The 25,878-nt window shown below is 39.9% G+C and overlaps 1 protein-coding gene across 2 annotated transcripts in view; it reads right to left on the reverse strand.

Annotated features, from left to right (window-relative positions):
- Calx (sodium/calcium exchanger 3) overlaps positions 1–25,878 on the reverse strand; it is a 90,329-nt gene that overhangs the window by 29,594 nt on the left and 34,857 nt on the right. The window contains exons 4-5 of one of the 2 annotated variants that reach the window (XM_043415896.1): positions 11,936–12,118; positions 7,096–7,287 (exon numbers count right to left, since the gene is read on the reverse strand). In XM_043415896.1, coding sequence (XP_043271831.1) covers positions 7,096–7,287; positions 11,936–12,118 — 375 coding nt within the window. Of the gene's footprint in view, positions 1–7,095; positions 7,288–11,935; positions 12,128–25,878 lie in introns of both variants that reach the window. The other variant, XM_043415895.1, reaches the window with a different exon arrangement.

Genomic DNA, 25,878 nt, shown 5'->3' on the forward strand with positions numbered 1-25,878 from the left:
CATTAAGTTCTACAGCATTTTACAGTACGGAGTATTTTATGCAGACTCAACATCGGGTTGACGCTTTCTCGAGACTTTATTTTATCCAAAGCGTAAATAAGAAAAAAATGTTTTGAGCAAAGATTCGAGTGCGGAAGCTGCGCGCCGTGTAAGCCTAAACTCGAGTCCGCCGCGCTAACCGCTTTTCTTGTAACACGCAAATAAAGTGTTTGCACAATATTCGGTATCTCATTGATATGATTGAGCTCAAATGATATTTTTGACATGGTTATTCGAAATTCGAGAACTCGTTATTGAATTTAATAAATATTTAATCGATCCACTAAAAATACAGTTAGAATCAAACGGAGTTAATAACGATCTACGCTCAGTCGCTCGTATCAGAATAGTTTCGTTGAATAATTCATGAAAATGTATAATAGTTTACTGTGAAAGGAAAGAAAAGCTGAAAGATTCAGACTGACTGGCGTCGAATCACCCATGCCCGAGTAACACACAGATATAGACCGTTTGCTTATAGACTTTGCAGAGCTAGGAATACTCTCAAAGTTCAGAGTGGCAGAGCTCGAGAGACTTTGTTGAAATTCAGTCACGTGTACACAGGCACATTTTGCCAGTCGAGAAATTTCAGGTTAATATGCTGTTGTCATATACTGACTTATACTCTAGAGAAGCTTTTCATGGATAGACACCCAATACGCGGAAAACTTTACCAATTTCGACCTTTGTTTTTTCGCAAAGGCCATAGTTCGCTACGTAGGAGAAAACATTGCCCGAGCAGTTTTACCGCGAAAATTTAGAGCTCACTTTGAAGATGGTGGAGAAGACGATGATTCCTCCGCAAAATTCGAAGCATAGTGCTAAAATTCTCGTGTCCAATTATCATCGAATGATCAATTTTATAAAATCATAAATATCGTCAAAATTTGACTTTTTACACTGTGACTATAGTTTGAAGTACTCAAATACTTTTTAATTATTTGCGCGACTCATTGGGTTCGAAAGAAATGATTTTTTGTATGTTTTCTTCACTTGGGGCAGAGTGGCACTGCGTAGTCATTCGTGTACAACTGAGTATAATTATGGAAAGTTGCTCGATGTCGTAACGACACCCTAACCATTGGGGATGCAAAACTTTATTGGGTACAACCAAGAAGGATGTTACAAGGATTTTTTTCTTAGAAAGGTTCACGAGAGGCTAGCGAATTTTTAGACACCGATCGCTCGTGCGTTACGAGAAGGTTTTTTGAGCATGAATGGAGAGTTTTTTTTTGGAACATTCGTTGGTTCTAAGCAGTGGTATATTAAATTCAAAAATCGCTCATCTCAACATATTCCGAGGAGGTATTTTTTAGTGAGCAAGATAAAACGTCTCTCTTTCTTCTAGAAAATTAATATTCTTTGTAGAACTTTGGAGATTAGTAAGTTTTCGTAGGTGGTATGGGCGTCTTGAGACTCGTCGCCGAAACCTGATGAAAAGTTGCGAGAAAAGCATCGAAACATTCCGCAATATATATTCGGGGGGCTTGCGAACAACGAGTTTCTGACGACATTGCGATGATGCACTTTTCCACAAACTCTACTGCGAACCGTTCAGTTTGCGAGCTAAGCTTATTCGGAAGGTGATAAAATTTGGTGAAAATTAGTGACTCACTGTTTCGTAATCTGATTGAAACTTCATTCGTGGTTTCACCGAAATCTGATGTTTTCCTTCGTACGAAAATGTTTGGAATAACTTTACTCATTTTGTTCAATCTTTAAATTGAAAAATTCAACCGTCACTCAAAAATATCGACGTACAAACAAACTTTGTTGAAAAAATCGAAGCACATTGATGAGCGAACGAAATGAGCGACAGCCACAAGATTTTGCTTGTGTAGAAAAAAAATTGACAGAAAAATCAGCGAAATAATGAGATGTTTCAAAAATCATTATTCTTTTTCCTTCATTATTTTATTGGGAGAAAAAGTAGAGAACTTCGTTTCTATTTTAAAAAAATATGCAATGGCCTCTGCTAGCTAGTTGTAAAAAAACGTTAAACAGGTAAATCTGCCTGAGCAATGTGCTTCGTTCAAGCAATCCGAACGTGTAGTCAAAATTTCGTTGAAAAAGCTTCTTTGAGACAAGAAGGGAGAAAAATGTTCGTTTTTTTTGCTTGCCTGTGCTTTTCCCAATTCGCTTACGTCAGTTCCCTCTTCCTGCTGCTGTTTTTCCCTCAGTCCCTTCCACTGAGTCCGACCATCACCGTTGTGACATGATTCGAATTTATTCGGTCGTACGTACGACGAAAAAAGTGTATATAATTTTATTGCTCATAAATCATCGCTCGAAGCTGTTCCGGTCGCCATATATAAAGAGATTCTCGGCTTATGTTACTCCCGTGTACGGAAAGTTGGGGGATACGACACCATGCTCGGTTCCCCACGGCTCGTTCTTCTTCGGAAATTCTAATGTCGCTTATCTCGTGCGTATCCATTGAAATCTCAGATTTCAAGAACGTAGCAGCAGTCTGTATCAATAGCAGAACAGTTGTTCCACTTAATTAAAGCATCTGCAAGTATATCCACATTTTGTGTTCTACAGTAACTCCAAGCGATAGAAGCTTCCACAAGATGTAACGCGTGTCTTACTGATTTGGAGTGAGAAAGTGGACCGTAAAAGCATTATTCTCGTGACAATTGTCTATGGTGTTCCAAAAGTTCGCTTCGAAGGCGCTTTTCAGTTTGCAGATGGATAATCATTGAAGGTCGCAAGAGTCATCGAGCTCACGCGACCAACTCAAAATCGATGGTGGCGCCTCCCGTGGTACAGTATATTTCTCCTTGAGTTTTTATTGAAATGGTGGCGAATAAATTTCGTAATGAGCAGTGAAGTGGTGTGAACCCGGCTCTCGTTTCTTCAGTTGTGACGAACGTGTGTACAATTTGTGATAAAATGATGTTTGTAACCGCGGCGTAAAAGGTGTCACGGCGTACGCAAACTGCTTCGTATTTTCATTAATTCGTTGCGTTGATGAGAAAAATCTGGTGTCCGAATGCGGAGCACAGCTGGAACCGGCTAATTAAATCACATTTTTTGATATTTTTATTAATATTCGCCTAATCGCGTTATATTCGCGACGAAATCAGGTAGAAACGGATTTTAGTTTGATTTTTGGACACTTGGCGCTGCGTATGCTATCGCTCGATGACCTTTTAAGGAGTTTTCTCGTCGGACCGCTTTCAAGTGGCTCTGACCGTAGAGCACGTTTTTTGGAACTCCCTGTACGGTGGAATTAATCGCTTTCCAAGATACTCTTACTTCTGTCATAATGGTTTTGTGGGTACTTACGCATTACGTTCATACAAGAATACACAATCGTATCGTTGTTTAGTGCATACTCACGTCCGCTTTTACGAATACGTTACATTATGTTTTGCGGAGTGAAAGTATTATCGAGCTTTTACTTCGTCGACTCGGAATTATAAATGTGAGTAAAATACAGATTTTTCAAGCAGGCTCGATAAAAAAGTTAAACCATTTGTATCGTTTGTGTCTGCTCTGAAAACGTTCAGTAGATAAAATTGGTTTTTTTCTTTGCAAATTGTGTGAGATTCTATGAGAATAAAGAGCAACTTATATTTAGAAAAATATTGAGTCAGGAAATCAAGGCCGAAATAAGAATCACGAAAGATCCGAAGAAACAAAAAGATCGGACCTTCGGTGCTGCTCCATCCATCAATAATAATTTTCCTTTCTTCGATCCCTTTTTCCAGAGAGGAATAGAGCGTTAAGCTGTGCGAAGATTGAGGACGTTTATTTTTATCTGAATACCCCAAGTCCAGCTGGCATTCCACACGGTAATGCCGACGGAGAAAGGGAGAAAATATCTTCACCATTAGGCGAGATGGGATTCCGATAATTTTCGAAGGGTAGTTTTTCTTTCAAAGGGGGGCTCCTTTCTCGAGGGTCGTAAATGAAAGAGGACCGAGGAACAGTGAGAATGAGAAAAGAGACACATGCCCGATTCGATTTCGCATCTCTTCCCTTAACAAATCACCAGTGTATCGCGGGTGAATATCAAATCGAATCGTGACGGAAGCGTCCGTCCAAGGGAAATTGAATTATTCACATCGCAGAAAGAGCAAGTAAAGAGAAAGCCTCGAAATCTTCTGCTTCGTTTCATTAACCTTGAAATTTTTTCAGCTATATTCTATCACTCACAGAGGGAACATTATCTCTTCAGGTTTTTCATTAGTGTTCCTGCCAAAACGTGCACATGATCGATTCCCACTTTGTGCATGGAATTTGGGATTTCCCAAATGTTTACCGTTGACAGAATTACGCAGCTATCCCGAGATAATCGTGTCAGCAGACGAGGATTTAGTCTTTAAAATTCCATGTCCGGAATATATTGTGATACAATTAAATATGAATCCGTCCATTAGGCAAGGGCTGGATCGGAATAATCTAGCCGAAGGGGCGAATGGTCGGCAATATTTGGAGCAAAACTTGAAAGTATCATCAATCCGTCGATGTCTCTCAGAAAGAAGAAACTAGCGTATTCTAGACTTTATTGGAATGCAGGGGTCGTAGACTGGGGGAGGCTTGGAACTGGGAAGGAGAAGGGCGAAGGCGGTATCCCGGAACGATAATTCATGTGCTATCTCGTCCGGTAACCCAGAGGATTTATCGTTGTCGAACGAGACGCGAAGGAACGTGTTGGTAAAATCGTGATCGGTTTGCCATGCGTGAATTGAAAGAAGAGAGGCCGCCACATTGCCGCGTTTCCATACGGACTTGTGTCCGTGTGTTCGTTCATCCCTTATCTCCGTTCCATCCCCCGCTCGCCTAGTTTCATAGAAAATTCTCTCGGTTTTATAATCTCAACATATATGCATGACAAACGTTCGCGCTGAGACTTCCGGTTGAGGAATTAGGGGTGGAAAAAGCGAGTGGGAGCGAGGAGAGAGAGAGTTGAAACATCTCCCAGTACAGCACGTAATTCCGCACGCGGCGCTATGTGGAAAACCGTCTCGAAGCCTTTCCTGAACAGACAATGGACTCCGCAAATCCCAGAGGTCTCCGAACATTCCACCACTTCGGATATTATCCTCGGAAACATCTATCTATACAGCCAGATTCGTCGCTCTATGTGGTGGATGGAACGGAAATCACTAGGAAGCGTCTGACTCGAATCACTCGACGTATTTAATACTGCGCGGTTTCTCCTCGTTATCTTGGTATTAAAATATACAAGAGCCCGGTACACGCCGGAGTAACATTTGCGAATAAATATTCGGATGAATTCGAAAAATGAGCTTCATGAGAACTGCTGAAGTAGCTCCACTTGATTCGCCACTCCAAAATGTGGGATTTCGTCGAAGTTACATTGCCGGAAATTGGTATTGAGATTGGTGTCGTTATCCAAAATGTGTACGCATAAAAAAACGGATATTCCTTGGTTAAACTCACAAATTGTATTTTTCACAAAATCACACTTGTGCTCGAAATGATTGAGCGAACATTAGTGACTTCCCAGCCACTCAAGCACTCGTAATGGCAGCAAACACTTTATGCTAATCGGATATCAACATAAGCGTATCATACAGAGCGAAATTTACTCGTACAAATTTTCCTCGAACTCCTCGCTTCGCTCTGTCTACCCTGCGAGGAGTCTTTCAAGCAAGAGCAAGTACTTTTTCCACCTAAGAAATAAGATTATGGAAAGTAGATTTTCCAAGCGAATTTTGTTTACGATTATACGCCGCGAATGCTCCATTTTTTATATCCAATTGAAAATAGTATAAATTCAATCGACGCAAGGGAAGGGGCAGGCACTTTTTCCAAGTACGTTTTCTATGCTCGATCACCGGGTTAGCTGAACCTCGACGAGATCCTCTCCCATACCCATGTACGTCTACTTAACATTGAGTATACATAATCAACGTGAAATATTACGTACACTCATACATATATGCACACAATGACGTGCCGAGGGCAAATTTCTCACCACTTCAGTCCCTTGGGCGTGACGGGAATGTGGATCCTCACCCCACAGGCGTTTATTGAGTGGACGCCTTCGAGAGTCTCGAAATTTCGAGAGGACCCTACAATCCTCCCCAACGCCGCTGTACGTTAGATTGTCCAAGTTTTCGATATCAATAGATACCGCGTGTTCTGGAGTTGAGCGCCGGCACCGCAAAACTCGACACTCCATCTCTCAAACCAGAATTCTGTTTTGTTTTCTCCATCGGTGTATAGCGGGGCTTGAAGTGATACACGGAAACAAACTCTCCTCGCAAGTTTGAAGACTCGTGTGAAGAGACGGGCGTAGCATAACTAATCAGTTTTCATGGCCTGGTCGGATCGTTTTATCGTTATTAGATATTGAAATCGTATAAGTGGGAGCAATTCACTTTACGACCTTCGAAAGTGTGATTGATTGATTTTTCCTTACCCATATTGAGCTCGCGTAGTCGATTCTTTTGGGAATGCATTAGTCGCGTTAAAAATTCGAAAATGCACGGTGCTCTTGAGCAATTAATTGGCAAGCGATCGAAAAGTCTGATCTGCCGTGATGGAGGTAAATCAAGCAGAAGTTTTGAGCTGAAAAACGCGACTACGGCAAGCGAGTTTGCAGCCAAGGAAAATGAAAAGGCAGGATGAATAATGGCAGTTCTCAATTTTTCATAAACGATCGAGTTTTTTTTGTATTGTTCTCGATAGAAAAGTGCCCACGTATCTTCCCCTGCAAAGTTTCCAAAGCTGATTGAAAATCTCTGGAGGACCTTGAGAAAACGGCAAAATCAAAAAAACTCGATGTACGTATTGCTAAGCGGGAAATGACATACATTTTTCAAGATTTTTAACAAAGCCTTTGCCCGCGTTCCAACGTTTGATCCTGTTAGGGAGGGCGACCTGGGCACGGTCCTTTTGAGTTTCGTTGAACTCGGAGCTTTTCCGGCCTCCGGTGTTCCATGATTTATGTGAGACCGAATTTTCCTTTTGCTCTCTCTCTCTCTCTCTTCTTCTTTCGAGTAGGGAATAAATGAAAAATGCCCAAGGGGTTGCAAAGGATATTTTTTCCGGGGGATGAAAGATCGGGGTGCTTACCGGTCGGTGGAACGAAAGCGAAGAGAACCTTCCAGAATATTGTGAGACAGTGCATGAGATAGTCCGCCACAGAAGGGGATGACGATCTCACCTCGCCCGGACCACCTGAGCCGGAATCTTCACCCGCCTCGTCGTCATCGCCACCGCTGACCATCAAAGCCTCCGTAAATTGTTCCTTCCACGAGCTCGTACCTGCCAAAAAAAAACCCCGAAACCACAGTGAATGATTTACATTTATGCATGTATCAATAAATATTTAATGCACAGGGTGTAACGTTTTGATAGAAAATCTCGGTAAGTTTTATGATTCAGGGATTGAGCTTGAGAGCATCATATTCTGCAGAACATTAAGGATGATCGATCATGATTTTAGAGTCAAAAAACGAGCACAAAATTATTTTACTCAGAGCTGTTCTGATTTAAGTTTACCGATGTTGAACATTTGTGTTATCGATTTTATTATCGGTACTTAAGTATTTCATAGCACAGTAATTCGTGAAAACTGAAAAAATTATATCGTCAACGACTCTATAGTTTTCTCCAAATAAGAATTTTTAACAAAACACACTTGGCGACTTTGCGATTATAATATCCGGTATTGGTGTTTGAAGTAAAGCTAGGTTATGACCGCTGGCGGCATCATCTGTTAGTTGTGACGTTGCCACATTTTTAAATACTACTTCGTCGTTCTCACAATTGTCAACCGGAAATTAAAAATCTTTTGTGTAAGATTATTTTGTTAAAGATACGATTGGTGAGATACGATTTTTCTGTTTTTTTTTATCAAATTCTTAACCCTTACTAGTCACACCTCAAGTTTCTGGCATAATAGACACACGGGGTCCAAAGTACCCCACTCACTTTGGGGGACGATAAATAAAATTGAAAAACTGTAAAAAAAAAATAAAAATAAAATAAAAATACTGCAATGTATTTTGAACCTTTAAGGAAGTTGAGGCCGTACAGTCATTTTTTTATCCAAACGTTATGACCTGAAGCTTTCAAAAGTTAGGCCAGCTTACAGTTTGGCAATGTTGCATACACTTTAAAGAGGAGTTGGGAAAAAAGACGAAAAACTGGTGAAAGCTCAGTCGAAAACGCGGACGGTGACGATCCTAGCCTCAAAAAACTGCACGGGAAACAGATTATTATTAATATAATCTCAGCAATTCTCCTAATAAATTTGAAAAAATTGACATTATTCAGCAAGCCTTGTTCATGTTGCCCAAAAAATTTCATATTTTTAGCATCATTTTCAACAGAGATATCACTGAATGTGTCTTGACTTCTATAAGGTTACATGTTATTTGGCCCAAATTGTTATTGATTTTTCTCAGCAACGACGCTCCTAAACTGTCTGAAAATTTAACTGATTTTTTTTACACTTCACTTTATAAGATGCAATCGGTTTAAAAGCGATGACATCATTTTCGTTCTAATGCCTCAGCTTCCTTAAGAAACGACTATATAACGTTTTTATTCTATTCGTGTTATTTTTAATATTAAAAAAAAAATGTCAAAGAAAAGAATGCAGGAAAAATAACTATTTTCACAAAAATTGATGTATTAGAAATCGTAATTATCAATTAAAAAAAAAATCAACTCGTTCTATAAACCTGAGAAATCACGCTTTCATCACGAGAAATCACGTTTTTATGGCACTTCCGGCCGTTCATTTATCATAAACGACGTGTATTCGGTGCCTCAAAATGCTCAGCTTTGCAATTTAATTACAAAATAACTGGATGGTCAATCTAACCCAAATTTTGCTAATCGTCACGTAAAATATTCATCTACGTCATAAAAATTTCAGGTCAGAATGTTAGATTCGACCTGGTGATCGATCATCCTTAACTGGCAAAAAATTCACCGAATTATACCGATTTATTTGATTTTTGAAATACCGTGAGTGACCTTTCAAGTAAGTTCTTTTGAAAAATCGTCTCACAGACATCACGAGGTATCATGATTCCCTCGTTCCATCAAAACAGGCCTTTTGCAAAAATGTGCATATGTACACACCCGCGAGTACCATAGACCAATTATTTATAAGCCATAACTCATAAATATTTATTGCGTGTAGATTATGAAGGTGTGTGAGAAAATATATGGCCGTACTCTAAACACGGATACAGCTGTGCGTGAACGCGCCGCCATATTTTATATTCCGCAGAGCTTTCCTTGTACTCTTCCATTCAGTTTCAAAACAGCCATAAACACATAGAGCATGATTTCAGGGCATGAAATTTATGACGTGTCACACATAACAGGAGCAAGTTCAACCTGAGAACAAAGTTAATCTGATGGTTTTTTTGCCATCTCGTGGAAAAAGCGTTTTAATTAATTATAACGGATTAATACGTCGTAGGCATTTTACATTTTTTATTTTTCCTTACTATCCTTCGAATGAAATTTTTCCTGGTTCGTGATATTGCACGGGTATGACGGATCGAACAAAAATTTCGATATTCTCTCCCAACGACCTCGACGTTGGGGTTGTGAGTGCGGTTATCATTTTCTGAATGAGTGATATCGACAAAAATGGAGTAGAAGGTAAAACGAAAAAATTCCTATTACAAGCTTCACGGGTCACAATGTTTCGTTTTCCGGTGTCTCGAAACTACTGCATTTTTATTTTCATCTCTTTTCTCTCGCAAGTAAAAATAATAAATGGGAATATGAGCTGTATGAGAAATTGAAACACTAGACAACGAAGAATATGAAACCGTTCATATTTTCGAGGTAGACTTTCATCAATCAACAACCTTTTTTTTTCTTTTTTTTTTTCGATATTGTTAAAAACTCGCTCTACGAGACTAGGGTTTTCATAATGTTTTGACTTCTAATCACAATTAACTGTTAAAAACTTTCCCCACAGGACGCCACGACTCGAAATGACAGGACAGCTGATTAGGACTTTAATTTAACGAAACAGTGAACCACTGACAAGTATTTTTGGCAGATAATTGTTCCTAATAATAACAGCAACACACAACTTTGTGCTACAATTCCTAAGAGATTTCGTGATTTCGATTCGCAGTTAATGAGCAGTTAATGAGCAATCAACGTTCCCATGAATATATTAATGTAGTCATTATGAAAACCAATAACACGATGTACATAGATACGTCTATGAGTATACTGGCAAGTGCAGTGTATTCACGAAATATCAATATTTCAGTATGATAATGACGTACATGCTAAACACTCGGAGTACTGGAGAGAATATGGCAAAGGTTTGAAAAGCTGAGAAAGACCTGCGAATTAGAAAGTTATGAATTTTATCTAGTATAAAAAGAAATATTGGTCGAGGAGTTTAGAAGACACGGAGAATACGAGTTTGACTTTTATTGAGAAAGCAACAACGGGGGAAGGTCGTTAAAGAGAGAAAAAGGTGACGTGAATCTTCCAGAACTGTATAAAAAAGAGCTTCGTATCCCTTTATCTCATTCACGTGAGTAAAGAATACTGAAGTCACGACGATATTGTTTGAAGGTTCGCCGAGAAATCGGGCGTAAAAAATATTACTGATTAAAGAAACATTATGGAGAACGGACGAACGAACGAACGAATAAAGGAAGGAAGGAACGAACGAACGATAAAATCGTTTTATTACGCGTTGGACGATCGTCTTGTTCTTTTGATGGTTTTCCACCTACTGCTTCACGAACGTCAGACGTTCCTTGATGCACTATTTTACGATTATAAAAACGAGAGCACGTTTTTTGTACATTTTTATTTGCTCAACGAATCCGGTCTCTCGAGGTCAATGAAAATTTCCTTCCATCTTGATCTATTCGTCCTTCTTAATCCTCTGATCTGTGCCAAGAGTGGATAATAGCAAATTTTGTAATTCGTCGAAAAAGTTGTTTCTCGTGAAATATCTTTTTCGAAGTATTTTGAAGTTGAGCTCATCGAAATAACAATTGCAGTTTTCATTTTAACACGGCTATAGTGATTCAGGAATTCGTAGTCGCCACTCATTCAAAAATAATTTATCTTAACAAAGTCCACTCACGGGAGTCAGATCTAAAAAAGCACAGTGCGCTCGTGTGATTCTTTTTTTTAATATTTAAACACTTGCACAGTGCGTTTCATTATTTGATCTTAAATAATTCAATAGAACAACCTCTTTCTGGCTTTATCGTGCTCCAGTTGTTTCTGCGTAAAAATCTGCGGCGGTTATGGTCTAGAATACATTTTATGACGAAAAGCGTATTAGATTTTCGGCTCATTTTTGGTTTTATACGATCCAGGGCATCGGGCAGTGTGACACGTGACGATATTCTAGTCATTACTGAGCTCTATTTGCAGGAGAAAAGCACCGCAAATCAAATACCAAAAGAATGAAAATATTTTTTTGAAAATTCATTCGAAAGACTTTGAACGATGTTTGAAGCTATTTCCTTTGGTAAAAAATAATTTAGAGGATGAAAAGGTTTGATAATAGTCGTAAAATTTTATTGAAAACCAACGACGCTGAGGTTTTGCAACGTTGGAGTCCAATGAAATGAACGGAAAACAAAATTCGTAATTCAGTAAATTTTTATTTCGCGAAGTATCGGTCCCGGTTGAAAAACTACGAGGTGCTAATTCGGCAGAAAACGAAATTGGAGAATTACTGAAATTTATTGAGACTCTTTTGAGATCATTTCGTTGGACTCCAACGTTGCAAACTTCAGCGTCATCAGAATCAACGAAAAGAATCTGTTGGAAATGAAACTAAGAAATACTGAAAAATGCTATCCCGCCGGACAATCGCAAGCTTTTCCTCGAAGCATTTATAACTTGCGCCGTTGTGAAATCTATAAACGGTGAAAACTGAAGTAAAATCGCTTACCGAGCAATATGGAGGCGTTGGCCCGTTGAACGAGTTTGTCAACGGTGTTCTTGAACTCTTTGGACTCCTTGATGCGTATTTGGGCAGTAGAAACTTCTCCGAGTCTCGGTCTTCCCAAAAGCGCCATTTTTTCTTCCTCCGTACGTTCGTCCGGTTGTTTAAGTTCTGCGGCAGCTGCTAATCCTGCATCAGCTGAGGACAAAAAACGAGTCGTAACATCGGACGTTGTTACACAAGCCGTTCGAGTGTCGAGATCGATGTTTCAATGCTTTGTGCGTTTTTACTGTCGAATTAGCTTTTCTTTCTATTTAGCAAAAATGGGAGCGTTCTAGCGAACAAATGTTCGATGTCTTTAGTTATGATTATTATGTGACTCAAATTTATTACAGGAAACTCCCTGCTCGGAGCTCCCTGAAAAACTCCATAATCACATTTCTTCATCTTCGAATCCAAGAATTCTGATCGCATTTACCGGATGTTCTTCAATTCACACGCATGCTCTCTTATTTTCAGCTTTTATAAAATTAAAAATCAATCACTCGGTTGGACATGTCGTCGATTCCCCGGTGCGCTCTCATTCAAGAATTCCGCTCGTTCATCAGGAAACATACGGAAGTCCAGACCTCACCCAACACGAGCGCTATTGAATTTCTAATAAATTATACACTCTCGGACGAAATCGTCGTATGTAGCCATGTACATTCGTACATAAATACATTTGAGCACATAGACGCGGGCGTTCGTTACATATTTCCGGGATTTAGGATATCCGGCAATGTCCACGTGGTTTTATCACTTTGACTGTTGACTGTAAACGTTTAGTAATTTGGACGATTTCGATAGTGTTTTTCCACCCCGCGCAGACACTTTTTCCCATGTAAATTTTCTTCCAGTTCTCACGCGATAAAATTCACACGATAAAATTCTCGAGATTCATAATCCCTTTGGTTTCATAATTTTGTCCATTGTTGCCTTCGATTTCAACAGCTTCGGCCGTAAAGACTCAATTTACGAAAAAGCGTTTCGTTGTTCGAAAGTGATTGCGAGTTAAATTGTGTAATCTTGCTATGCGACGGAGACTGAGAGACTTGAAACTCGCTTGAAAAGGGAGTACAATTTTAGTCAAAAATGTTACGGCGAGCGTGGGAAGAATCATTTTTTCTGAAGAAATATTTTGTACCGTCCAAGATCGTCTCTGGAATAACGAGCCGTGGAAAGTCCTTCCGGACAGCAATTTTTGGTGCACCCCGTATAACGGATAAACGTACTTCTGTGCACATGACTACTCGCATCCTGTGGTTTCCGTGCACGTATATATCTTGGGAAGAGCTCACCCCTGGATCGTGCACCGAGTTGACGTATAGCCTTCTAACGTCACCTATGAGCACTAATGGCCACCGTTTTTTTCCACGTGGATCTGCTCTTGCACGTGGCAGAATGTTCGGGATAAAATCTCGAGGATTTTTGTTATTGCTACTAGTGGCGATCTGATACTCGTTGTAGATTACTTTGACAGACGTAATAAATAGGGTAAAAAGTATCCTACGAAAAGAAAACGTCACGTGGTCGCTATTTCATTCGGTGTCGTTTGCACTGAGTAAGCCTCTGTCAGGATTATCGTTTAGAAAAATACAAATAAATGGGCAGAATATTATCAGAGGTAGAACATTTTTGAAAGTGTGTGTGTTTCGAACGAGTTGAGCTTACTCCAAAAAGCTCATTTGAGGAAAAGGATTGACGAGGAAATCGATCGTTGAGGGAACTAGGAGAATTTTTTTTTTTCATCAGCATATTTGAATTCCTAGACGACGATTCGTGTCCAACGGAATTTTTCTCCACGAACCTTTGACGGGCTTGACACAGACCAAATGTGATGTTTGTGCCATTTAAAAAAAATCTTTTTATTAAGTCACTATCACGCCTTTTGACATTTCCTACGAAAGGCATGCATCTCGCTCGACGTTTTTTTCTCCCGGACAGTGTTGGACTCAATCACGGTGCAACCTCCGGGGAAAACCTTGTATATTCCCGCGGCCACACGAAGGGCATCACTCCGGCGATTACATTACGTCGCGCGCGTTTCTCTTCTCTTTTTTCTCTCTCCCTTTCCGTCTCCACTTTTCTCTTTCTTTCTACGGACACACGTCCTTCCATACTCTCGTGTGTTACACACACACACACACACACACACACACACACACACACGTTGCATGATGTTCCGGGTCGAATCGATACGTGTCATTTAAAACCGCCTATTACGGGCGACGATACCAACGTCGTTTTCGAGTAAACGTATATACAGGCCACTGCAAAAGATGCGGTTAGAAAAGCTCAGCTGGAATTGTCATATTTCGCGAGTTTTGTGATGGTTGCGTGTTTAGGAGGCAATTTATTGAGCAGAATTTTCATTCGACAAGAATAAACGTACTTGTCATAACTTTCGTCTCACCGTATTCATTCTTTTTCTCATCTTCTATGTGCTTCATAACGTCGCAGAGGGCTTGATACAGAGTGCATTAAAAATTTCACGACAGCTCCGATTTTTCATTGGAGGACTCCTCTTCGGTGCGACCTGTACAAGCTCCGTCATCTCCATGCATTCGTAAAGAATGTACACACGACAGCAAGGACTGTTTTGTCATACCTTCACTCTTGCGAGCGTTATTACGATACGAGCAAAACGAGCTTGCACTATTTTTCGTTCACGTTGCAGTTTATCCGAGAAAAAAAAGAGTTTCCACTTTCGAGAAGCCAAGCTATGTTTCGAAGGGGACGAAGCAAAGAGAAGGGAGAGAGAGAGAGAGAACGAGGAAAACAGAGCGGTTAGGAAACGACCACAATTTGTTCTTGTGCACGACTTGTTCAAGCGCATGTACAACATTCATCTCGAAAATATCAACGATAAAGAAAGAAATTTCCGAGGAATACTAACACAATTCTGACTTTTTCTCTTTCTGCTACTCATACTTTCAAGTCTTTTTCAATAATGTCTGATTGACGATTTTTCGAGGCAAATGATAACCTGCTTTTGTGCAATTATTCAATGCATTTTGAGACTCTCTCTTCTAGATGCAGAAAATATGATTTTAATGAGAAAAAGTAGAAGGAAAATAAAAATTTCGATCGACCAAACTATTCCGGCTATTTCACAACATTTTCACGATCTTCTCAAAGCAAAAGCCAATGTCAATATGTACACGGTTCGAAGGTATGAGCGAGCATCGAGTACGCCGACGCTCCAAAGCTCGGTAAACGAGAAATTCGGACGTATAACTAGCTCCGTCTATTTTGGCGGCTGGGACGCTGTATGGATCGAGAATAGACAAATTTGTGGTTTATGTGGCGAGTGGTATCAATCTTTGAGCAGGCTTTTATCGACGCTTGCTTTCGCCGCTTCTCCGTACAGCAATATCTAGTTTATATACCGTGCCCTTTTACTCACTATTCTATAGGTCTCCGATCGTGTGTATACAACTTGGATTCATAAAGATTATGCATAAGTTATGTATACGCGGCGGGGTAGCCGAGAGCGAACACTCCCGTGCGCCTTCTGCGCGAGTCTCCACGTTCTCATAAAACATTTTGAGGAACCCTCGGAAATGTTGCGAGCTCTCGTCCAAGTCGAGGCTGTTTCAAGTGTCACGTGCAATGTGCGGAGGAGTGTTTTTCATTTTCGAAATTGCTAAGAAACATTTTCAAAGTTTATCCGAGTCCGTTGAGCCGATTTGGGAACATCATTTGATGATATTTGCCAACATCGTTTTGTGGCTGAAATCTTTATGAAAAATGGGATGGAAGTGTGAAAAAAAGTGAAAGTCTTTGGAAGGGCTCAAAAGAGGTTCTTCTGAACCACTATCGACGTACATAACCAGCTAAAATCACGGTGCTTCTGATGAAAGTGCCTCGTGCGACTCACTTCGTAAATGTACTCGCCTCGAGTGGCTACCGAGACGTTTTAATAACCTTGCTAACGCCTCTGCAACAATTCTTTGTTCACCCGGTACACAGGCAACATTGGCTAAGTGTTACCTTGCACATACGTGTGCGACTATAGCACATAATAAACCACACGAATACACGGGGGACGTGTTTGCTCGACACTTTAACCCTTAAACAGGGGCGTTCGGACGACCCACGTCTATATATACACAAATATATATGTATGTATGGCCGTGTCGAATTAAGCTTCACCATGGACCGTAACAAGCTCGTTGAAGCATCAACGCGCCCCGTTTGAGTTAATTGACTCTTTATAGCCTGGTAGTTAGGATATATTTCTGTTTTTCTTTTTTTTTCTATGGGACCAAAAATAGCTTTGACCTTCTCATGAAAATCTTGAAAATTTTTCTGATCATAATACTTGCCATTATTCTTGAAGGCATTCACAATTTTCAGAAGTCATCTGAGCTTTATGAAACTAAAAGGAAGCTCCACAATCGATCGATCCATTTGTTTTCATCATTCAATATAAATTTTACGTTCCAATGCAATATTCAATGGTTCAAATGATTTTGTGACATTGTTTCATCTATACTGGAATCACTTTAATGTAGTAGAACAATGCAGACTGATTATTAAGCCTTGAAACATTATCCCATATTGTCTTATGAATATAGCTTCGAGTGAACCTTGTATCGATGCACCAATTTAGCTCTACAGCAAGTTATATATGGGATGATAGCTTATTAATCACAAGACGAGCTACCGATGTTGACATATCGATCGCACCCCTTCTCGCCTGACAAGTGCTCGACTAATGTACCGAAGATATTTTCAAGACCACATTTACAAGCCATTTACGAGCGAGCACTCGAATTCCCCTATAATTCAATCGACATGACCGAAGTTTGCGGGCCAATCACTGTTCAGACGTAGCAGCGCCATTTTTTTAAACTGTTTTTTCGACCTACAAGATTTCGTAGAAATTCTAATGGTTTTTGCAGTTAAAAATTACTCGAGTTTCGAAGTCGATTTTTATCGGTTATTTATGTTTTTAGAATGCGTCTATGGAACAATTGTTTCAACCAAATTTTTGCGTCATAATGTTCTCGATAAAGTACGTCCATGCAAAAATTACTCAAAATTCTTGGTCAAACAATTAAGTGGCTCATGCACGAAACGATTTTCTTAAGAAAGTCTTGAAGTTTACACAGAGCTTAAATGGGTAGTCGACTGACACGCATTTCAAATTTTGAAGGATTCGTCTTATTGGTTATATTGAGACAGACGTGTTCAAGTATGAAGAAAAATACACAGGGTTATAGCGCTTCCTACGAAGTTTATGAAAAAGTAAACAATAACGATTGAGTATATAATGAAGGTTTGGGAAAAAAATCTAGACGATTGTCTTACTAGTAATAAAGATATATTACGTTAAAGATTGAACGAAATTGGTAATGAGCACTCGTGTAACTTCACATTTGCTTATTTCGACATCTTGTTTCTTGGCTTGGACCATTTCTGCCATAGCCTTCTGTCTTTTTATTAATACTTTTATTAATCAGTATTAATACCGATTAATTAATGGCTTGTAATTTCATTTGCCAAAAGATAAGATGAAAAAATGTATTTACAATTTCGAATTAATAACTCTGACATTAATTCAAAGTGATTATATATCTTTAATTAGGAAGTAAAAATCGGCGTAATTTAGACATCCATAAAATACGATCCTTCGGGCACGCGATCTAACTCAAGTTCAGCTCTTCGAAGTCGAATTCTACGTGCTTTTTCGTTCATCAGTTAATTATATACGGTCGTATTTTTAGTGATGAAACACAATAACTTTTTAGGCAACTGTTGGAAAAAATGATTTTCGAGGACTTAATCCTATTGGCGAGAGAAAAAAACCAACTTTCTACGACCATTCGTAAAAAATATTATTGAATTTGTCTACGGAGCGACTCGAGAAGGGCCCAGGTCTCGTGTCTATTCCCCCTGGAGTAGTAACATCAATCTCAAAGGTATAAGCGGTTTCTTCAAATATGTTACGGTTATAAAGAATTTTTCGCTTACATTTTCTTCATCAAGATTGATGGAAGGATACTTTGGTTCGTAGATCTGTGTATGAGCGAAGAGAAAGAAAAAAGGGTTGACCTTGTGCGAGAGCGCGATGATAGCACGAGAATAGGAAAAATGCTCTCATATGAAAACGGAAAAGGAAAAGAGACCCCGGGGAAATTTTCATGGGAAATTTTATGAGATTGGAAAATCTTTTGCTACATTCTTTTTCTCGCTCCGTGAAGAACCGCGTGTGTGCATAGATTCTGCTTTCTGGATACGAGCAGGCCTCATATGTTTGAAAGATGGGAAAACTCGATTCTTCATTTCGTTTTTCGCATCCTACAATTCCACCGATCGAAGCACTTTTTTCTCCTTCGAAGTCTAGTATCGTGGCCAAGATTAATATATTTACTAAAAGTTTTTCTTCCGCCGAAAAAAATAACGAGCATTATTAAAATGGAGGGAACTTTAATTATCGCTCAAACGTCCAGGGCATCGCCTCATCGTTATTTCACAGTGTAACAAAGCACCACAGAAGGTGCTCTGTCACCTCAGGAGGTTTAATCTGTACGAGACTACAGATTCCACGTACGTATAAGCCAATAAATCACCTTGAGGAATTGTAATAAAAAACAAATTTTTGAACAACAGTTCCATTGGACCGTATGGAAGTGGTCGATTATTTTTGACTCCACAAAAATTTGGATAACAAATTCTGGCTCCATTCTGGGGTGAGTCACGATTCTGTACGTTTACCAGTAAAAACGACTCAAGTACACCGACTTTAGCTTCGCAACGTTGATCAAATATGGTAGGTTGATTCTGCAAAGAATTTAAGATCTTTTCAAAGGGGTATTGGTATTGAAATAGTAAAGCAGATCGGTCTGTGGCCAAGATTCTTATAAACCCGAAAGAACGATCACGGGACCGTCTGCGCGAGCGTATCCATTGATACAACAGATTTGACTCCGTCGACTACTGCTGGGACGAGTAGATTGGAAAAAGCTTTAAAGCTGCTTATATCTCCGATGAAAGACTTATCCGGGAAAAAAGGAAAGTCGCGGAGATGGGAGAACGTTCTGAAAATCCTGATTTTCAACGACACGCTTCAACTCCGAGTACAAATAAAGCAGCTGGACATATGTGTGATATTTCAACCTTATCTTGTTCCCTCGTCCATTCAACTCTTATTTTCACGCTATTTTATAAATTTTCATTTTATTTCCAGCAGTATGAATTCCCCTTTCAGAGCCATACGTGATCGTAGAGCGGAGAAAACGATTAAAGTTTGACCAGCAATTGCTGGATTTGTAGGCAGCTTAAAGCAGTGAAAGAGTTGCATTGCAGTTTGCACCTTTGATAAGGAAATATTGAGGAGAGAAAATGCCTTTTCAAGGGTATGTGCTAGACCGTTATATTTTCCAACGGAACGAGAAAACTTTTCCGCCATTCTGTGGTAAAGAACGATTCGCTCTCGTACTTGTATACATCACAAAATGCCACATCGCGGTTACGCTGCGGAGAGAAGCTCTCGTGTAACCGTCGACAAACGCGCAACTTGATCACGAGAAGCTTCTCTAAATACATATATTTTCACCCTCCGAATTGGAGGAGGTTCATTCGTCTTTGGCAAAGGGTCTTCCTGATGAGGTGTGCAGCTGACAACTACGGCGAAAAAATGCCTGTCCCCTCCTTTCTCTCTCCCACTTTTTTATCTCCCTGCCTCTTTGTCCGCCAATGACCTTGCGAAACGTTTAATCTTATCCGGAACTCTGCGTTAATAAACGCTGGGATGAGAGGCTCGAATTAATCAATGACTTCCGGGAGCATCGATCACTGTGACAGCTCCGAAATAATAAAGCCGCGATATTCAACCGCAACATCGATGAGGTTGTAACTCTATACCGAAAATAGATTTTTTTTCTATCCTCAAAGTGTGGGATTAACGAACAAAAAACTCGGCGAGAGGCTAATTTGGCAGACCGGAAGGGGAATTCAGAAAGACTTTTTGTTGTCTCCGGATTGCTTATAACTTTATTCACGATTGTGAAGAGTGACATCAAAGGAATTTGACTTTTTGTTTGGGTTCGCGTGGATATTTGACATGCTGTGGATCAACGAAGAGAGATTGATTGATTGATTGCACTTATTATGCCGCGGAAAACACTCCAATGGGCAAAAGCAAACATAGAAAATTGTACAAAATTGCCGAATGGCTGCAGAAAGTATAAAAAATTGAATATATAAATAATTAGGCACAGCAGAAAAATACAAAGAGCCTCAGCATCAACTTTTAGGCAATTACGCCATTCACAAATAAAATTTAACAAAATAAAATAAAATACTTTTAATCATTAAAAAAATAAAGTGAATCAAATGAAAAATAAGCCAAACATTGAGAGTGCTTGATACGGTTTACGATGGACTCGACAAATCCTAGTGTGGTCCAAGTCGGAAGAATATTTGTTCGGTATATTCTGGAATAACGTAAGTTGGACGGAACTATTTGAAATAAAAATTTCCATCGCTACAAAGATATTTTTGAAACCCAACTGAGCGATGCTTAAATTTGAGTGTATTTTTCACTGAAGCATGATCCAAAGATTGAGAGAATTGAAGGATAAGATGAGTGTGGTTTCTCTCTAGCCAGCTGACACCCTCGTATTGATCGTTCCGAGCGGCTCCGTAAAAGCAGCGATAAGGAAAAAGCTTGTTTCTCAGTGTTGTGGAGTGTTGGAAAATCGATCTAACTGCTCACCGGAGCGGTCTTTTACAGTTGTAATACTGAGAGGAAAGCTAAGATGGCTTGGTCATTAAATAAAAAAAAAAAAAAATAAAAATAAAAAAGTGCAACAGAGAGGGAAGGTGGGAGAAGGAGGGTCATACCTCGTCGATCGCGTGTGATGAATAAAGTGGAGTTGTCGGTCTCGAGATCTAGCACGCGAAAAGACTCGAAACTTCAATTAACTTCGTATCCAGAGGTAAATCATATGAATTAGAGAAATGGGGAGTGAGCACGGAGTGATTTCTCTTTTTTTTCATATCAACACCCCAATGTAGGGAACATTAACTCGAAAAGTGCATTAATTTCGTCATGACATAACTTTATCATAGATGAACCGAAATAATGATCTGATTCTTTTGATAAATTAATCTCCGTCCACTGCTTTTTACGTGAATGTGTACTCAGCTTGTGTGTGTTTATGGGATGAGGAATAAAGCGAAAAATAATTGGTGCGAGATTGAATTATGACGAATTGATAGGAATGGAATGGTGATTCACACTGAGCTGAGAGTGGCGCATGTAGCAGCGTCAACATTACCGGAAAACTCGATGGAACGCCAAGATTTATTGTTTATAAAAGATTGATCATCAAAACTGTCACAAGCAGGTATCGAGCACTCGATGAAAATACATCAACGCCGGTAGCCAACGCCCCTTCGATATCTGCATTGGTGAATTATCAAAATTTTCTTCAATCGCAGTTGCATCGTAAATATTTCAATATCTCGTATTTCCATTTTTTTTTCGTATCAGCATAGTTTTTTCTGGTCGACAGTAATTTAGATATTCGTGTAACTCTACTCACAATCAGATTGTTGAGAGAAAAAGAATTCTGGCCTTGTTTTTTTTATTGTTTTTCCAACAAAATTTTAACTTCTCACTCAGAAAGAAGAATTTTCAATGGTCCTCTAAGTTTTATGATAATTTATAAGAAAAATTACTCTCGTACCAAAATATGATATACGGAGAAGTAAACGTCCAGTGTGAGAAATGTGAAGATCGTTTTCATTGTGTCGAATTTTTTTTTTCATCCATACTACAGATCTTCCGAGATCGCGATTAAACAACTTTTAGATCTTAACGTAGATCATGCCCGTAGGATCGCAGTTTATGGATGTCTGAATTAGGCTGATTTTTACTTCCCAATTGAAGATATTACCACTTTAAATTAATGTCAGAGTTATTAATTCGAAATTGTAAATACATTTTTTCAACTTATTTTTTGGCGAATAAAATTACAAGCCACTAATTAATCGGGGATCCATCACTGACCGAACCCAAAAATTTCAGTCGTCCCTGGCGAAAATACTATAGTTTTTTATGTAAAAAGTCGTTTTAGAGAGCGCAAAGGGAAAACACAAAAAGACAGAAGACTGTGACAGGAATGGTCCGAACCAAAATGCCGAAATAAGCAAATGTGAGATTATACGAGTGCTCGATTATACGAATGCTGTATTACTAATAAGACAATCTTCGCGAATTTTTTCCCAGACCTTCGTTATGTACTTCATTGTTATTGTGTACTTTTACGAAAGAAGCGTTCATTCGTAATATGTAAAGATAAATCATTTTTTACTTATAGTCCCTATAACCCTGTGCATTTTTCTTCATATTTAAACAAGTTTATCTAAATAACCACCAAGACGAACCCTCTAAAGTTTGATATGCGTATCAGTCGATTATCCACTGAAACTCCGTGGAAATGTCAAGACTTTCTTATGAAAATCGTTTCGTGCATAAACTACCTTAATAATTCCCACATCCACGGATTATTTATGGATCAAACTCTAAAACCAGCCCTGGACGTGACCCACCCCGGAGGGTGGTTCCACCCCTTGAAATCGTGTTTTCACTAATTAAATGATGGCGCGTCTGTTTAGCTAGGGTCCTCGTACACATGTGTACAGTAATTTCAGCAAAATTGCGAGTAGACACCGAGTTGGTGGTCCTCGTTGATGCATTTCCTTGATCGCTGAATGAGCTTTGACAGGGGGCCAAGAATGCAGCAAACATTAAAGAGATATGAGTATTTAATGATGTCCGATTGATGAACTGGTGTGAAGTACGCCCGGATATTTGCGACTGAAAAGAGGTCCAAAGAGCGAAAATGGGTCTAGATAACAGAGGACAAAGGGAGAGGGAACTGTGGAAACAAGAGAGGATATTAGTCGTTCCTGTATCGACAAATGATTGTGGCGGAAGCTTTTTGTTCGTTCGTCGCTTGCCTCTTCTCCTACGGATACATCGCAGAAATCTTTCTCTTTTTTCTGGGCTCTCATTCATCTTGGCTTCTGTTTTCCTTCCCCTTTCACTTTTCCCGATCCCTTTCTTTCTCCAACGTACTTCCCCCGTCCCTGACTCTCTTCCTTGATCCTTCACTTTATTCTCCTCCATCGTTTTCTTCAGCCTGCGCCAAGTTTCTCCTTCACAAAACACACAAAAAATGGGCATTTCTTAATGCACTTCGAAATTAAACGCAGCGTACACGAAAGCTTGGGATGCGACGCGCGACCAAGTGAGAAAAAAAGACAAAAATTTCAGAGAAACGGCGAAACAGATGAGATGAAATGAGATGAAGGAGGGAAGGATATTAAGTCTGTGTTATTTTCTTGCTCTGCTATTGCCCTTTGTATCGTATCACAGGAAAAAAAAAAAGAGTTCCAGCTGAGGTTGACCGCGAGGCAACAATTCTCAGCAGAGAAAAGAGAGATCATTGCTCGCTTTTTTTTATTTTTTCTTTACTACAGCCTTGCTTCTCTCGACGAGAGGGTGCAAAATCTACGGTATATATGTATGTAGTAGTCTGGCACGAAGCGCGAAACAGAGGAAAAATTGCTCGCCGATGCCTGAGAGCGACTCTGGCAAGTTCCTGGGGTTCAAGTGTATGCACTCCTGAACCTTTGACATGGGTTTTATTTGCTCTTCACGTTTCATCTCTAATTTCTAATTTGCCATTGTTCGTGAGGTTAAAATAAGCCTTTCACTGCGATCAGTTGACGCAAGAGTGGGACCGAGGGTGTTTGTAGTTTCTGAAAAATATTATAAAAATACCGAAAATTCTCTTCAATTCCTGGATTCTGGAATCTATGAATTCCAGATTTCTTCTCATTCTTTATTGGGATTGAATTGGGATCTGACAAAATTTGTGAGACATCTGGTATTGGATTTTCAAACTATAACCGGGGTTCTATTGCTCATTAATACATATCAATTAACATTAGTGTTTTTGCGCAAAATTAAACAAAAAATGCAAGTAGTTGCGTTCGCACCTCGTGAAAAATGAAAAAAAAGGATAACAAAAAGAGAAAAAAAAGAAAAAAGAAGTTTCGTTGACTAGAAGTTGGACTGGATCATCAGAAAATATCACTTATTGTTAAAACTAGCATTATCTAGCCTGAATATTTATAACTAATGCTATATTTACACGATGAGCCGAAGGAACTAGACTGGTACGTGCTTCACTCGAGTGCACTCGAAAATGTGATTCGTTTCATTTGCGATTGAAAACTGACCGAGGAATCCGCGATTTTGATGAGGCATTTGACGCGTACGAGCAGCGCGATCCCCTGTTCACGCAAGCTCGTTGACTCTTCATTCAGAACGTGAAGAAAGTCTGGTAAAAGGATGGTGTGAATTTTGATAAATTTTGAACAAACACGGAGGAAGGTCAGCTGACCACGGAGTGGGAGCTGCGACAGTATGCAAGGAGAAATGTGAACGAGAGGAGAAATGGGGAGTGGAACAAAAGGAGCGAGGCACTTTCGAATTAGCTTCGACAAGCTTGTCAAAGTTAAGGAGACTCTCGCTTTTGAGAAGACCCCCGCCAAGTGTTACAGCACACTGCGACAAGCATGCGAAGCCTGAATATGTTGAGAGTCGCGGCAGTGCTTATACATCTCTGCGTGTAGATAAACCGCTTCGCCCAGCCTCTTAGTGTTGCGCTCTGTGCTCTCTGCTGCTACTGCAACGAACACCTGTCTCACGAGAATCGGATTACGAGCCCTTGCTCAACGAGCATCATCCTCAAAACCAGATTAGTTCATCAACCTGGCGTGCTTGTTAAATCAACTCGGATTGTCTCTACAACGTGTAATGGATCTACTTGCGTACAATACTGCTCCGGGGTTATGCTCGAAACGAATGCACTTTGCGTAGTCACGGAAACACATTATAATATTCAGTTTGCTTGCCAGATTTGCATCCGAAACGACAATTACGCGAGAAATTCCCCATTGCGTATAAAACTTGGTTGCTCCGTGTCGAAAGTCTGTAATACACGCCAGGAGCAGCATCAGAAGTTGAAGCGAGTGTTGCACCTCGCAGTCGTCCATGGCAGAAAAGCCATTGGCACGTGCATTCCATCGGTCGATGCATTTCGCTTCGGAATTACTTGCGACTGGGACAGATCGGTGCGGGGACTGTAAAAACGTTGGATCGGTGGAAAAAGCTCGGGGATGCGAGTTTTTATAACTCGGCGCGTACACAAAATAATCGCCGGTTTCTTCTGCACGCGCGTAAAATGGAAGCTTGAAGTTTTACACGCGTAGCAATCTGCCACGTTTAATTCACCTTCTCCCATATCCCAGGTACAGGGGGGCTGAAAAATGATGCTTGGAAAATCCCTTCTAAGGTTCAGGGTTTCTCGTCTCGTAGCCCTTGATTGGATGTGGCTCGAAAATCCTTCTATTTTTTAATTAAATTTTCATCGAAAAGGTCGAGGCCAGTCTGAGGTTTAATTTCCTTGCAAAGCTTCCGCAGTTTTGGTATACGATTTTTGAAACGTGTTTTGTAACACGAGCGTTCCCAAGTTGGCGAGTGATTACGGTGTGCAGCTCCGAAAACCGGGTCAACGTTTGAGAACATTCGGTTATGTACTTGCGATCTCTGCGGGCGATTTACCGAGTTGCCGAAGCAATTAATCCTTTGATTAAAAACAAACGGCTGATACGTCCAATTACCGGGAGCGAGGGGCACAACGGATCTCCGGGCTTGGGAGTTAATCTATAAACGTGCACACATGTACCAATGTACATAGAGATAGCGAAGGCCTCGCTGGCCATTTTCTTTGGAGAGCCACGACCGTGCCGGTGATGAAAGACCAGGGATTTCGCGTCGCCCTAAAGAAAGGATTTGATAAATGTTCCTAGTGGATAGA

Source organism: Venturia canescens, chromosome 4 (assembly GCF_019457755.1).
Source record: "Venturia canescens isolate UGA chromosome 4, ASM1945775v1, whole genome shotgun sequence".
In the NCBI taxonomy this organism is placed as follows: Eukaryota; Metazoa; Arthropoda; class Insecta; order Hymenoptera; family Ichneumonidae; genus Venturia; species Venturia canescens.